Source organism: Protopterus annectens, chromosome 11.part0 (assembly GCF_019279795.1).
Source record: "Protopterus annectens isolate FY-2018-M chromosome 11.part0, PAN1.0, whole genome shotgun sequence".
NCBI lineage: Eukaryota > Metazoa > Chordata > Ceratodontiformes > Protopteridae > Protopterus > Protopterus annectens.
The window spans coordinates 950,945,507-950,962,037 of NC_056745.1; the positions used below are offsets into that span (position 1 = coordinate 950,945,507).

The following is a 16,531-nucleotide window of genomic DNA, read 5'->3' on the forward strand; positions in this document are numbered from 1 at the left end:
AGGGGAGAGATGAGTGGCATGATCTTGAGGTTATCATTTCATTCTGCACCAAGACTCAGACACTTGATTAAGTAATGACCTACCAACAGCTCGAGCTGCAAGTAAAGTAAATAGAGTCAAAGTGGCTGCTGTCTCATTCTTCTACATCTGTATCCCTTCTCGTGCTCCGTTTGTCTGCTGTGACCAGATGCATCAGCATTATGACAGACTGCAATAATTCCCCACCAGATCCCCAGGAAAAAAACAGTTGGCATCATCCATTAATTTGTTCTTGGCATGTCATACCAACAACCCCGATTCTATGCTACAGCAGACAGAAGTGCTCGCTCTCGTTCTCTGCATCACTGGGCTGACTTTCTTATTTTATGTTCTTCGAATTCAGCTGATGTTGACTCTATACAAAGGCTGGCAAAAGAAAAATATACATACAGACACATTACTAGACTACTGGCTCAAGCCTGTACATTTCATGCAAACTTCCTTAAGTGAACTAGCAAATGTTGAGGCAACAGTTAAAATTTTACTTTCTCTGTGCTCAAGCAGCTACTGATGTCATATGTCAGGGGCCTGCATCTACCACTAAAAGAGGTTAAGAAATCAGTTAATACATTTTTTATGCTAATCTAATAAGTCCACTGGACATAAGAGTGCCTTTTCAACGGTGACCCAGTAGCACTGTCTGGTCAAGAGACTTGCTAAGAGTTGCAGAATAGGCAAACGGAGCTGGAAGGGAATCTAATACTATACCCTTGACTACAGGAAGCACTGGTTAACTCATTCCCTCCGGTACAGCTCTTTTGAGTATGTGCCTTTAACTCCTAGTGGGTGTGGCTTAAGCCTTTAAAAAATGAAGTTATCACCTTACAGTTCTAGAAAATACCCATTGATAGAGGTCAAATATCAATACAGCTGTGTTTGCCATCACATATGCTTCAAGACAAAATATCCTAGTAACTTGTAAGTAACATGGTTTTGGAATTATTAATGCAAATATGAACAATCAATATTTGACGCCTAGAGGAGCAGTAGGAGTGAACTGCAGAAGACGCCTGGAGGAGCAGCTGACAGCCTTAACCCTCTGGGCTAACTGTTGCAGATTTTCTTGAAATTGCTACTATTAATTACAATAAAGAAGCTCCCTCCCATATCCTCATTCCTCTCTTTCATTTTTCTCCCCCTCTCTCTTCCTGTCGAAGTATACAGGATGAGGCATCCATGAACTGTAATGTCATATCTGAAGGCCTTAATGTTGCCTCTACAAGCACAATATTTAACACTAGTGTTCACTTTAAACATCAGACACATTAAAGTGTGAGTTCATACATAAACAGTGTACAACCGTGGCACATTCAGCACCCGGATTATCACTATTTGCACTCTAACTGTACAATAGATTATTTAAACAAATTAAAGCTCTTGGGTTATCTATGAGCAAATGCAGTTATTACTGAGTTATAAATAGAGAGAGGAAGATGCATGCTTTACATGCAATCATACCTCTCAAATGTCCAGAATTTTGTGGAATTTCGAGATTTTTGCCTCAGATTTTTGGTCTGTTCCTCATAAAATATGTGGTTCAAGTCAAGTGACGTCACTAAATAATGACAGACATCTGAGTTTCAGACTTCCTATCCTTCAGAAAATGCATGCAAATGGAAAACCTGTTATTGTAGCAACTTTCTAAGTTTGTAAGTGCAATGCTGAAACTCTGTCCCTGATTTCAGGTCTCTGTCTCCCCTCATTCTTGGCTTTGTCTCAAATTCCTATGCCAAGAGGTTCAGAGATATGTATGCAATTCAATATTCTCTCTGGTCACAAAAATAATAAAGCACTTAATCATCGTTTGTTCACTGTACCTGTTTCCTGAATGCAACAACTCCATTCGGGCTACCTCCCCCATGGCCAGTCTAAAGTCTCCAGTGTAAAGCACAGTGCCATTATTGCCTTCAAAAAGAAACCTGCACAAACAGAAAATACTCTTAAACTATATAGTTTTAAAATATATATGGTAAGCATAAATTCTGACATTAAAAAAGTTTCTTTGCACTACATACACAGAATAAAGCAACAGTTTACAGCAAAGTGTAAATAAAATGCATCGCAAAAATGCTGCTGTTGAGTATATATACATTTTATTCAACATCTGTACACGTGAAATGTAATCTATGAATTGGAAATATTATGTTGTAGAGTCCCACTAAATGTGGGCACAATGGGACTACTTTTGAATAATTCCTTCACCATTACTGTGGAAGGGAGTGGCATCTGTTCATCAGGTCAAAAAGTTATCAGATTTTACAAAGCCTGAAAGCTTAAAAATCCTAAGTTCATCTTGGAATTTGAGGGTAAACAAGAATGGAGCCAACACAAAAGCTACACTTATCAAGCAAGCAACCAAAATGCCTACATTTCTAATTTTTTCATATATGAATTGTCAAGTTCAACAGTGTGAAGTCTAATGATATATGCCAAAACAAAAACATATGCCAGTCAGATCCAGTAGCTATAACTAGGTTTAAAGCGGAAGAAGTGTTGGCACAAAGACATGCTACAAAATAAAAAGATAACTGGTTAAAAAAAATCAGACTTCTAGATGTACTCTGATGTTACCATCATCATCGGAGCACCCTAATTTTGCAGTACTACAGAACACATAGTACAAGGTAGGGAAAAACACAAGTGTCTGAAGAACTTGCACCCCACCCTCTCACACCAAATATTCCATAAAACAAGTGTGACTTACATGACAGATCCAGGACAATGTCCAGCTGGTAGAAGTGTCACAACAAGATCTTCTTTCTGGAAGACAAGCAAGTTTCAAATTTTCTTGCAGTAACTATTTAAAATGCTTAAAAGACTTGCATATATGTGTTAAACATTTTAAGTGAAACAAAACCATACAACATGACAATTATCTGTTGTAAAGATAGAAATGATTTTGCCATGAAATCCTGGAATGTGTACACTTACCATAAATGTAGATGTTTGAGTGTATTCACTGTTGCAGTCATCATATTTGGGGTTATCTGCTTGCAGTAGCCCTCAGTTGGCCTGATTATCCAAGTCTTGGGTCCTGCGTCGGTTGCTGTATCATCTTCCATGACGTCAGCTAGACAGGGATATAAAGCATGCAGCAGACGCCATTTTATCAGTTTTTCTTGCCCCAGGTACCAGGCGCCCCCATAATGGGAAGCAATTATATACAAGATTACACCTGCAACAAAAAAGCAAATACATCAGAAAGCTTTTAAGCATAGTAAACAAGAATAGAGGTATAGACAATATAAGTTAGGGGGCTGGAGGGAGGGTAACCAGGACTGCAACAGTGAATACACTAACATCTACATTTATGGTAAATGTACACAACTGTACTATGTTCTTCATGTTTCACTGTTGCAGTCATCACATTTGGGTAGATTCCCAAAGCTAAGGATGGGAGGAGGTAATTAGATAGCATTAGGACAAGCTATATGGCCCTGCAAGACTGCAATGGCAAAGCCAGCTGTGGATTTAGAAAAAATTGGCAAGTGGTAATGCTTGGTGAAGGTATGTACAGAACTCCAGGTAGTAGCTTCTAGGGTGCCCCTGGTAGGGACACCTCTGAGAAAGGCTGTAGAGGTAGATGCAACCCTGGTTGAATGTGCTCTTATCCCCTTGTGGGGTAGGTTTTCCATGGTGCTTATAGCAGAAATGAATGCAATGGCCAATCCACTTAGAAATGGTTTGCTTTGAAATAGCTTTCACCTCTGCCCCTGCAGCAAATGCAACCAGCAGCTGTTCAGATTTCCCGAGAGGTTTAGTCCTGTTAAGTAAAATCTAAATTGTCTGTGCACATCCAAGGAGTGCAGTATTCATTCCCCTTTGTTATGTGGATTAGAAAAGAAGGTTGGCAAATGAATGGACTGATTAAGGGCCGCACTGGATAACACGTTTGGTATGAAGGAGGGATTGGTCCAAAGGGACACCCTGTACACATGAAAGATGATGAAAGGCTCCACAGCCATGAGGGCCTGTAATTCAGACACCCTTCTTGCTGAAGTGATGGCTAGAAGGAAGGCTGTTTTCCAAGAAAGGAATTTCAAGTATGCACTTGCAGCTGTCTCGAAGGGAGGTAGAGTGAGCTTTTCCGATACAAAGTTAAGGTCCCAGGGCTGGAGTAGGGGCTCTCCTGGGTGATCTTAAGGTTTTGGCCCCTCTGAGGAACTGCTTCAGCAGTGGATGAAAGAGGGATGGTTCTGTATTGTAATGAGCTGAAATGGCTGAGGCATGAAGTTTGATGGAGGAAAAGGAAAGGCCCTTGTGAAGCATCTCAGTTAAGTACTGAAGAACTGGAGTTAAATTGGGCGCTGCTGTGCACATCCCATAAGTTTGGCTCCAGGAACAGAATCTTTTCCATTTTTCAGCATAGGATTTTCTAGTACTAGGCCTCCTTACCTCCAGAATGACATCCATCACTTGCTTACTTAGGGATGGGAATGGTGAGATCAGGTAATTAGCCAGGCTGCCAAGTTCAGGGTTTGATGCCGTGGGTGCAGAATCTGGCCCTTCTGCTGAGATACTCACCGCAAACACAAACTAGTAAAGACAAGAAACGGTCACAGCAGCAGTAGAGTAAACACAAATGGTTTAATAAAACTTTAAGCGCTTTTCATTTGCTGAATAAGCAAACTTCTGAAGTTTTATTAAACCGTTGGTCTTTACTCTGCTGCTGTGACTGTTTCTTGTCCTCCTGCTGAGATAGAGCAGGGGTCTGAGGCAGGTGCCAGCAGTGACGCACTGAGCAAGAGGGGGTACCAGTGTTGGCATGGCCAGTCTGGTGCAATCAGTATTGCCCTTAGTTTGTCCTGACTGATCTTTAGTAGTACCTTGGAGAGGAGAGGCAGAGGTGGAAAGGCATAAAATGACAGGTATCTCCAGGGGAAGGGCAGGGCATCCACTTTCCCAGCTTATTTGTGGGGAGTCCTTGTGCAGAATTTGTCCAATTGGTAGCTCTGGGGGGAGGCAAACAGGTCTATGTCTGGGCTCCCCCATTTGTTTCTCAACATGTTGAATATCTTTGGTTCCAGTTTCCACTCGAGTGGGTCCATGAAATTTCTGCTTAGGTCATCTGCCAGTGTATTTAGCTTTCCTGGCAGGAATTGAGCCTGTAGGTGCACTTGGTAGCTCAAGGCTGTGTTCCACAGAGCCACAGCTAGCCTGCAGAGAGGGTATGAGTGGGTTCCCCCCTGCTTGTTTATGTATCACATAACAGTGGTGTTGTCAGTCTTTACCAATAATTGTCCTGGAAGTATGTGGTCCTTGAAGGCTGTCAGAGCATATTGTACAGCTAACTTTTCTTTTTGATTGATATGCAGGTGCATTTGACTTTGGTTCCATTTGCCCTGAATGCACTGCCCTGCCAAGTGAGCCCCCCCATGCAAAGTGTGATGATTCTGTTAAGGTATGGGCAGCAGGGGGTAGAGTGAATGGTAGTCCCTTGTTCTGGTGGCAGGCCTCTGCCCATCAAAGGAACTCTATCTGTAGACAAGTTATGATAGGAATCATTGATTCTAGATCCTGACAATGTTGACACCACAGGCTTTTTAGATATCATTGCAGTTTCCTCATATGCAGTCTTGCACATGAAATTAGTCGAGTGCAGGAGGCCATGAATCCCAGGGCTTGCAGAATTTTCCTTGCAGATAGCTGGGTCTTTGTGGCCAGTAGTTTGAAGTATGCTGCCAAATGAACTTTTCTCTGGCGTGAAGTAGGCCATCTGGGAAGTTGTATTCAAGCTTGCTCCCAGGAATACCATTTGTTGGAAGGGTACAAGATGGGATTTCTCTGTTTATGGTGTACCCTAGTTAGCAATTTCTTTATGAAAGCCAGATGATTTAATAGTACTGTCCTGGATTTCTGCCTGAATTAGACAATCATCCAGGTATGGGTATATTTGAATATGTCTTTGCCTGCAAAATGCAATGAATGGAGCCAGGCACTTGGTGAATACCCTGGGCACAGTAGATGAGCCAAAGGGCAGTGCAGAAAACTGGTAGTGCATGTAGCCTGCTCTGAAGCGTAGGTATCTTCTGCAAGATTCCTTTATTGGGATGTGCAGGTAGGCTTCCTTTAAATCCAGTGTTACCAACCAGGCATCTTTGCGTAGCATGGGAAGCAGCTGATGAAGAGTTAGCATCTTGAATCTTGGGATTAACAAAAATATGTTTAGGATAGACAGATCCAGAATAGGACGCCAGGAATTGCCTTTTCTGGGCACCAGAAAATGTCTCGAGTAGAAACCTTGTCCCCATTTCCTCTTCTGGAACAGGTTGAATAGCTCCAATGCTTAAGAGAGAGAGAACTTGCTTTTGAGCCTCTGCCCACTGATTTGGGGGTAGGTCTGGCCAGCCGTTTGTGGTTGGTAAGGAGTGAAAGTGGAATCTGTATCCTTGGGGAACTATATTTAAAACCCATTTGTCCTGGGTAGTGAGTTCCCAATTTTTTGCAAGGTGGGCAATCTTTCCCCCTAAAGGAACAGTCAGTTGAGCAGGGCTAGGAAGGTTTAAAGTTAAGTCATCGAGACAGTTTACCATAGGGGGAGTCTTACTACTCCCTGCTTTGGAAGTGGGAGCCCTCCAAGGTTTAGGCCTGTGAGTACCCTGGGACTGAAGCCTGGGTGCTCTGCTGGTTCTGGGTTTGGACTGAAGGCCTGGAAGAGGCAGGAAAGGACCAACTCTTACAGGGCCAGTGCCTACTAAATCTGGGAGGTTGTACTTGCAGAAATCTTTTAACAGTTTGCATATATTTAGCTTTTTTCTCCATCTTTTCAAGTACTACTTCTGCTTTGTTGCCAAACAGGCGATCTTGGTTTAAGGGAGCATCCAGCAATTTAGCTTTAACATGATCTGGCAGAGATTGCTCCTTAAGCCAAGCATGCCTTCTAAGTACAGACCCAGTGACAGCAGCCCCGCAAGATGCCTCTAATGAATCAAAACTACATTGCAAAGTATGCTTTCCAACTTGTTCAGCAGAATGCATTAAATCCTGTAATTCTTTATTTTCAGCACAGTCAGGAATCATCATTTTCTGTTTAAGCGAGCCAATAATATGTTGCTGATATTTTAACATATGAAACTGGCAGTTTAAAGCCCTAATGGCTAAAGTAGCAGAAGTGTATACCTTCTTTCCCCATCTATCCAGTACCCTGGAATCTCTATCAGAGGGGGTAGGATTTTTGGCAGTAGTAGCCTTAATGCTCTTGGGTCCCTGCGAAATGGTCTCAGGATCCGCAGTAGGATTTTTAAAGAGGAACTTGTGAGAGTCAGGTTCCATGTAATACCCATCAGGTTTTCTGGGAGCAGGAGGTAGAGGGTCAGGGGCTGGGCAAGATTCCAAGAAAGCATCATCTACAATGTCCAGTACAGGAGGGATAGCTAAAGGCCTGTTTTGAGGCTGGAGTAAGAATTCCCTAAAACTCTTTTTGGAGTCAGAGTACTCCTGGCTTTCACAGCGGAAATGCTCCCTAAGAGTATGCAAGGTTTCACCAAAGGAGAAGCAGAGGGAATGGAGTCCTCTGCATCAGAATCCTCATAGGTAGAGGAGGACAAATCCTGGTCATCACAGAAAACAAATTTCAGAATCCTGATCAGAAGGATCAGAAGGAAAATCAGTCCTAGGTCTCTTAAAGGGGAAGAGTGGCTTCCCCTGCTTAGAGTAATAAGGTCCTCAGCCATTCTTATTTGTTTTTTTAGGCACAGGGGCCTGACCATGCGGTTTGGGCATCAGTTTTTTAGGCATAGATAGAGTTTTAGGCCTAGAAGAAGAAGATGGCATCGGTTTAATATGCAAGTCTGTAGGCCTGAATACACCCTCCGAAGCCGGTGCCTGCACAATGGCTCCAGACCCATCCAAGGAAGAGACATCCGCAGGTTTCATAGTAGAAGCATCTTGCGGCATACCGGACTCCGAATGGGTCTCAGTAGAGGCCTGAGAATCTGAAGTAGCGGGTAACAGGGGCTGCGAAAGCGCCTCACTGAGTACCGGCGAACTGGCGTCTAGCTTAGGAGAAGCGTCATCAACAGCTTTGGACCCAAGCGGTCTGTCTCTGTCTTTACCTTTGCGGTTTTTTTTGGAATAAATCGGTAGACGGGTGGCTTACCAAAGCCATTTCTGGATAATTTAACAGAGTACCAAAATATTTAGAAGCATAAAAGAACAGATGACGAATAGTTCATTGATTAAATAGGGCACAAAGCAGACAGCGAGGTACGTCATGGTCTGGGCCTAGGCAAGGAAGGAAGTACGAATGGAAATCTTTATGAGGTATTTGCTTTCCACAATAAATACAATTATTAACTTTTACTGGCATCGGTAGAGAGCAAGAAAAAGTTTCCCCAATGGGGTACTTAGCATAGTTGAAGACTTCAGTTCTGAAACTCGAAAACGAAAATTTCAGGAGTCTGACGACCAGCACTTGCGAACTGCTTCTGCTTCAGGCAGCGCACGGCAAGAAAGACTGGGAAAATGGCATCGGCTGCATGCTTTATACCCCTGACTAGCTGATATCATGGAAGACGAGACTGACGCAGGACCCAAGACTTTGATAATCAGGCCGACTGAAGGCTACTGCAAGCAGATAACCCCAAATGTAATGACTGCAACAGTGAAACACGAACATCTATACAGAATTTATTAAATCACCTGCACTTGTATTTTCGCTACTGAATATGTGAATGGCGTACAACGTATAAGCTTGCACACACAAGGAAAAATAATCAGCTGATCAGGTGACTTCAGCATCCATACTACATGTTAAATCAGGGACAGGGGGTTGGGCTACTAACAGTGAATTAAAAAAATATTCTATGCACAGAAAGAATGTTTTGTTTAATGCAGTGAGACTAAATCATAGCCATTTTATTAATTCTATTAAACACTGTGCCACTCAGATTTGCTTTATGAAGCAAACCACAAAGTATGAGTCAGAGACAAAAAAAAAAGTAAATATTTTTAATGATAGCTGCCATCTTCCAGTCATCCATCCAAAAAAAAAAGAGCTCATGATACTTGTAGGTGAATTTATACTTAAAGCATCTGAACTACTAGTTTCTAGGCATTACTTTTTTTTTTTTTTTTTTTTTTTACTATGAATTTCCAGAATGTTATTAATGTGCAACACAAGGTTATTCTTTTTTTTTTTTTTTTTTTTTTTAAACACGTGCGTGTGTATTAAATTCTCTTTGTAGCACTGCCAACCCCTTTTCATCTATAGCACAAAAAAGTATCTTGTTTGTTATCTCCTCCTCCAACCTTCTCTTGGTCAAAGCATCATATTTTTGTTGCAAGACCATCATCCCCTCGACAACTTCATTACCAAACAAGACTTGGTTTCATTCTCAGTCTCTTGGAGTAGTGACTTTAGAAAATCATTTTCATTTGGTAGATTCTGGTACTTTGGTTTCAAGTCAAAAGCAGCATCATTAATAGTTTGCAAGATCCGTAACTTGAAACGTACAACCTCAGCTAGAACCTCTCCTTGACCACTCTTCTGTCTTTCAAGTTTAAGGACAAGTTCACTTCGCTCTTTTCTCAGCTTCTGCAACTCTGCTAGGATTGGCTCTTTCTCCTTTAGGCTTGTTTTACTCTTCACCTTTCTGAAGCTCCTGAGATTGTTTCGATAATCTTTCATCCTTTGCATATCTTTAATTTTTTCATTCTCTTACTTTACATATATATGTATGTAAATACTTGACGGCAGGTTACACCCTAACTCTATCCGACTCTCTATCATACACACTAATTATATATTACATACATATGTACAAATACATAAATGCGAGTATATCATATATATTATACACACACACAAACAGATATATATATATATATATATATATATAGAGAGAGAGAGAGAGAGAGAGAGGTGCGTCTATTTACACTGTCTATATCTGTATCAAATATGCATTTATAGACATGTAATTATATATACACAAACACGCACACACATTCTAGGCTAAGGACCACCAGGGCCCTTTATAATCCTAGCATTGCAATCCAACGTAGTTGTGTCCCACTGTATCATGGGCATTTATTAGGAGGGGATATGTTAGTAAAGGAAGTTTCTAGAGGTAATGTGGGGGGGGGGGTCTATGTTAATTTGGGCATTATTGTTCACCTCTACTACAAATGTTGGCACCAGACTCATTGAGACTTTCCAATTTTCCATCCATTGGTCAAGGTTACTCAAATTAAAATGAAATCATAAATGAGGTTAGGGAAGGACATGGATGGGGAGCCTGTTCCAGAGCATGGGGATCCTCCGAGACACGTCTCACCAACATGTCTTACTTATTTCACAAGCAAAATGTAAATCCATGAATCTAGTGGTTCTGATGCTGTTTATTTTGCAGATTTACAAAAGGTCCAAAGATGGATTTGAGGATGTCTTGTATGCCAGGCATAGATCACCTCTAAGTAAACTGCAAGGACAGAGTATAGATATATTGCTTTAAGGCGATCCGTACTGGACAATATGTTTATGCCCTGGATTCTCCTGGCAAGAAACTGTTATGGGCATTCCAACTGTTGCATATATCTGGTCAGGTACACGTGAAGGGCACCTTATACTCGAGCATGGGGCTGATAAGTGTAGAATAAAGTGGCACTATGACCTTCATGAACCCGAATGCCATGCCCTTACTTATAAGTTGGTCGACATGGAATGATTTTCTTATGACCTTGGCCACATGCTGGTCAAAATCCAGATTACTGTCTACATGTGTCCCAAGATCTCGGACTACCAGGTCAACTCTTAAGGGAGCTTTATCAATGGAGTAATAAGCCTAGGTGGCAGTTTTCTAAAAAGGCAATATAATAAGTTTCCTGTCATTAAGCTTTAATCTCTGACTTTGATACCCATCATTTGTCTGAGTTAGACACTCTTGTCTGTGTCATGGAGGAATCTATGATAGATCACAATTTAAAATTATCTGCAAACATGGTCAGCCAAAGGTCTTTGACATTAGCCTTTACCTCAGAGGAGTAGATGCCAAATAAAGTACAGTTTTGTACCTACCATAAATGTAGATGTTCGAGGATCCACATTGCTGCAGTCCTAACTATTGGGTAGTCCGCTGTCCAGTCGGCCCGAATACCAGAGTATATGGCTGACGTCGGTCAGGGCGCATTAGACTGACGTCAGTACGTCAGGGTACTAATGCGCATGACCGACGTCATATCCTCAGTCTTTTCTTGCCCCAGATGTCAGAAGACCCTAAAAAGACAAGGCCCAATATACCTGCACCAGAAATATGTACAATATATACAAAAATATATACAAAAATATCAGCATAAAACCTCACCTACACAACCACCCCTAAACACAGAGGGAAGGAGGGAGGGTTGACTGCAGCAATGTGGATCCTCGAACATCTACATTTATGGTAGGTACAAAACTGTACTATGTTCTTTGTTCCACATTGCTGCAGTCCTAACTATTGGGTAGAATCCCAAAGCAGAGGTAAGGGAGGCTGGCAAATCATAAAGAAGCAGGAGCTGACAACATGCCTTGCAAAATAGCTGTGGCAAAACCAGCCCTAGACTTAGAGTAGAGAGAAAGGTGATAATGCTTAGAGAAAGTATGCACTGAACTCCAAGTAGCTGCCTCCAAAATGTCCTTAGTTGCCACCCCCCTTAGAAATGCTGTTGAAGTGGCAGTAGCCCTAGTGGAATGAGGCCTAATCCCAGCTGGAATCTCCTTGCCATGATGGGAATAACAAAATGCAATGCAAAACCCAATCCACCTAGAAATAGTTTGTTTTGACACAGGCTTGCCCTGAACTCAAAGCAAAAAGAAACAAACAACTGCTGAGACTGCCTAATATCCTTAGTCCTGCTTAATTAGTCACCCAATTGCCAATGTACATCTAAAGTGTGCAAAATCTTTTCCCTTTATTTTGGGGGTCTGCATAAAAAGTAGGCAAATGAATAGTTTGGTTTAAAGCCACACTAGAAACCACCTTAGGCATAAAGGAAGGATTAGTACGTAATGATACCCTATCCTTATGGAAAATCAAAAGGGCTCTACTGCCATAAGGGCCTGCAACTCAGACACCCTTCTTGCAGAAGTAATAGCCAACAGAAAAGCAGTCTTCCATGACAAGTATTTCAATTCAGCAGTAGCCGCAGGCTCAAAAGGTTGTAGAGTAAGTTTTTCCAACACAAAATTGAGATCCCAAGCAGGAGTAGGAGCTCTACTGGGGTCTTATATTCTTTGCCCCTCTAAGAAACTGCTTGAACAAAGGATGCGAAAACAATGGTGGGTCACAATCATAGTGAGCTGAAATTGCTGCAGCATGAATCTTAATGGAAGAGAAGGACAAACCTTTGTCCAATAACTCAGTAAGATATTGAAGAGCCCCATTCAAATTAGGCTCAGAAATCTCCAAATTCTTTGCTGTACTCCAAAATAAAAACCTCTTCCATTTTTCATGTACACTTTCCTTGTACTAGGTCTTCTAGCTTCCATAATCACATTTAAAACTTGTTGAGGAAGTTGAGACCTACTGTGTTTCAACACAGAATATGCCAGGCTGTTAGATGAAGTGAGTGAAGCTTGACATTGAGCAGATGACCGTCCTTCTGAGATAACAGATGTGGAATCAGAGGTAAAGGCCATGGAGGCTTCCTTACCAGACTCCTTAGTAGTGGGTACCAGTGTTGCGAGGCCAATCTGGAGCTATTAAAATCATCCTTGGCTTGTCTTGTCTGACCTTTAAGAGCACCTTTGGAAGAAGAGGCAGAGGTGGAAAGGCATACACATGAAGATTTTTCCAACTGAAAGAAAGAGCATCCACTTTCCAAGCTGTGTGATGAAACCCCTTTGTGCAAAACTTTGGCAGCTGGTGGTTTAGTGGAGAAGCGAACAGATCTATGTCTGGAGTTCCCCATGACACTGTCAATTTCTGAAATACATCAAGATCCACTTTCCACTTGCGGGGATCCATGATTTGTCTGCCTAACCCATCTGCTAAGGAGTTCTGTGCTCCGGCAGAAACCTTGCCTGAAGAGTTAGTTGCAAGCTGAGCGCAGTCTCCCATAAAATCATTGCTTGCCTGCATAGAGGATAAGAATGTGTTCCCCTTGTTTGTTGATGTACCACATGACAGTTGTGTTGTCTGTTAGAATCAACACCTGCCCTGGAAGAAGTAACTCCTTGAAAGCCATTAATGCAAACTGGACTGCTAACATCTCCTTCATGTTGATATGTAGATGCTGTAGTCTGGCAGGCCACTTGTCTTGTATCCACTTTCCATTTAGATGAGCTCCCAAGCAATGTCCGAGGCATCCGTCGTTAAAATCTGACTCGCCTCTGGCCGGGTCACAGAGAGTCCCTTGTTTAGGTGACATTCCTGAGCCCACCACAAAAATTCTTTTTGAAGGCAAGGTATTATTTGAATGACAGTGTCCAAATCCTGGCAGTGCTGTGTCCATACATTTTTGAGATACCATTGCAGCTTCCTCATATGCAGTTTGGCATTGGGAAGCACCAGAATACAAGATGCCATGAACCCTAATGCTTGAAGGACTGTCCTTGCAGTCAGCACGGACTGATGAGATAGTTGATGGAAGTAAAGGGATAGACTCTTTTGTTTGTCCGGGGTTAAAAGGCCATCTGGGCTGCTGTATTCAGTCTCACACCCAGAAAGCACATGTCTTGAGAGGGTACTAGACTGGACTTTATTTCGTTCACAGAATACCCTAGGCATCTTAGCACTGCTATAACATATTCCAGATGCTGTAGAAGGTCTTCCTTTTCTTGAGCCAGAATCAGGCAGTCGTCCAGGTAAGGATAGATTTGAATTCCTTGTAGCCTGAAGTAAGCTATCACTGGAGCCAGAACCTTTGTGAATACTCTGGGCAGTAGATAAGCCAAAGGGCAATGCAGAGAACTGATAATGAGAATTTCCAGCTCGAAACCGCAGATACTTCCTGCAACTTAGCCTTATAGGCACATGAAGGTAAGCTTCCTTGAGATCTAAAGTTACCATCCAGTGATCTTTGCCCAGCAGAGGTAAAAGCTGTTGTAACGTCAACATCTTGAACTTGGGAATGTCCAGATAAGTGTTGAGGAGAGATAAATCCAAAATTGGTCTCCACGTGTTCCCCTTCTTTGGTACTAGGAACAGGCGAGAATAAAATCCTAGGCCCCTTTCTGATACAGGGACTGGCTGAATGGCCCCCATCTGGAGTAACTGAGAAATTTGCTTGTGAGCCTCTTTTCTTTGTGGAGGAGGAACGTCTGGCATGCCTTTGAAAGGGGCAATGTATGGAAATAAAACCTGTAACCGTGGTGAATGATATCCAACACCCATCTGTCTTGAGTAATTAAATCCCAATTTTCTTTGAAAAGAGACAGTCTTCCTCCCAAAGGAGCTGCCAGACGAGAATCTACTGGCAGCTGAAAAGGCAGGTCATTGGGTCTGTTTACGAAAGGACTGACCCCTGCCCTCACCAGAAGTCTGAGCAGGTGAACTCCCTGTTCTAGGCCTAAAGGAACCTTGAGCTCTGCCCCTACCACGTCTAGACCTACCCCTAGACTGGGAATCATAAGTAGGATATGTCCACCCCTTAGCAGGCCAATTTCTACTAAACTTCGGTGGCTGCACCTGCAGAAAATCTTTAACAGTTTGCATAGACTTAGCTTTGTCCTCCATTTTCTTTAAAACTGCTTCCACAGGCGAACCAAACAACACATCAGACTGTAAAGGAGCATCCAAAATCCTTGTCTTAACCTGCTCAGCTAAATTCTGATCCCTCAACCAGGCATGCCTGCGAAGAACAGAACTAGTGGCAGCCACCCTCGAGGAGGCCTGTACAGCATCAAAACCACATTGCAAAGAATGCTTACCCACTTGTTCAGACACATGAACTAAATCCAGCAACTCTTTACACTCAATACCTTCCGCCAAAGCATCCACCTTAGATTTCAATTGTGAAAGGAGATAATTTTGATATTTTAGCATGTGAAACTGACAATTCAACGCTCTCATGGCTAGAGTGGAAGAAGTATACACTTTCTTTCCCCACCTATCCAAAGCCCTTGCCTCTTTATCAGTAGGAACAGGATTTTTAACCACAGAGGCCTTAACACCTTTAGGCCCCTGAGAAACAGTTTCTGGATCCGCCCTAGGACTCTTAAACAAATACTTATGAGCTTGGGCACCCTATAGTACCTATCAGGTTTAACAGGAGCAGGAGGCAAAGAGTCAGGGTTCAGGGAAGCCTCTGCAAAAACATCTTCCACCACATTCAACACAGGAGGTATAGCTAAGGGCCTATGCTGGGGTAAAAACAAGAATTCCCTAAGCCTTTTCCTGGAATCAGAGTAATCCTGGCCTTCCCATTTAAAGTGCTCCCTCATGGAATGCAGAGTCTCTGAAAATGAGAAATCCTCAGGAGGAGAAGCTGTAGGAGTGGAATCATCCACATCAGAATCAGAATAAGGAGGATACTCCTGCAAATCTGCCTCAGAAGCCTCTGAACACTGTTCAAAACTATCAAACTCAGGTTCCACCCTAGGCCTCTTATCAGGAGGGGGCATAGAACCTCTAATCATAGTAATCAAATCTTCTGCCATTTTAAGCATATGTTTCTTAGGCATAGAACCTGAAGTGCTAGGAGAAGCCCCCACTGAAGCTAAACTTGGCCTACCTCTCAGAGAAGTTTTGGAAACAGAAGGAGAGGCTCTAACTCCCTTGGGAAGAGAGGGAAGAACAGTTACCTGAGAAGCCCCCTCAGCCTGGCCTACCTCCTGAGAAGGCACATCCTGTAACAGTAAAGTCTCTGCCTGAGACTCCAAAGAAACTCCTGGCAAAACCTCTGGCTCCACTGAGCCTTCTAAAGAACCGGCGTCCGGGACTGTCGGTTCATCAACCCTAGGCTTCGCTGATTTGTCCTTGCGCTTTTTGACGAAGCGGGCCGGAGCATCCGACGGCATTTTATAATTACAACGCTTCCCAAACACTAACCTGGCACAGTCTAACCTTCTCTTAATAGTGCGTTTGTTAAACCTAGCACAAGAGCGGCATCCAACAACGACGTGCTCAGGCCCTAAACAAGGTATACACAAGGTATGGTAATCCCTATGAGGTATCTGTTTCCCACAAGAAATACAGTTATTCACTTTTTCTGACATCCGGTTAAATACTGAGGCAAGAAAAACCAAAATGTTCTAACGGGTACTTAGCCAACTCTGATTCGGTCTGAAACTCCGACTTCAGAAAATTTCAGAACGCCAACCTGCACTCGCAAAACTGCTTCTGCATCGGACCATGCGGCAAAAAAGACTGAGGATATGACGTCGGTCATGCGCATTAGTACCCTGACGTACTGACGTCAGTCTAATGCGCCCTGACCGACGTCAGCCATATACTCTGGTATTCGGGCCGACTGGACAGCGGACTACCCAATAGTTAGGACTGCAGCAATGTGGAACGAAGAACATCAGCAGGTCTCAACAAAAAGCCCCGAAGTACCCCACTGGTGAATGGTC

General features: G+C 42.7%; 1 protein-coding gene across 2 annotated transcripts in view; it reads right to left on the reverse strand.

The window, feature by feature from the left end:
• Positions 1-16,531, reverse strand: part of LOC122815653 (protein artemis-like) — a 934,783-nt gene that overhangs the window by 453,756 nt on the left and 464,496 nt on the right. For both annotated transcript variants that reach the window (XM_044088335.1, XM_044088334.1), the window contains exons 5-6: positions 2,744-2,799; positions 1,857-1,958 (exon numbers count right to left, since the gene is read on the reverse strand). In XM_044088335.1, coding sequence (XP_043944270.1) covers positions 1,857-1,958; positions 2,744-2,799 — 158 coding nt within the window. The remainder of the gene's footprint in view (positions 1-1,856; positions 1,959-2,743; positions 2,800-16,531) is intronic.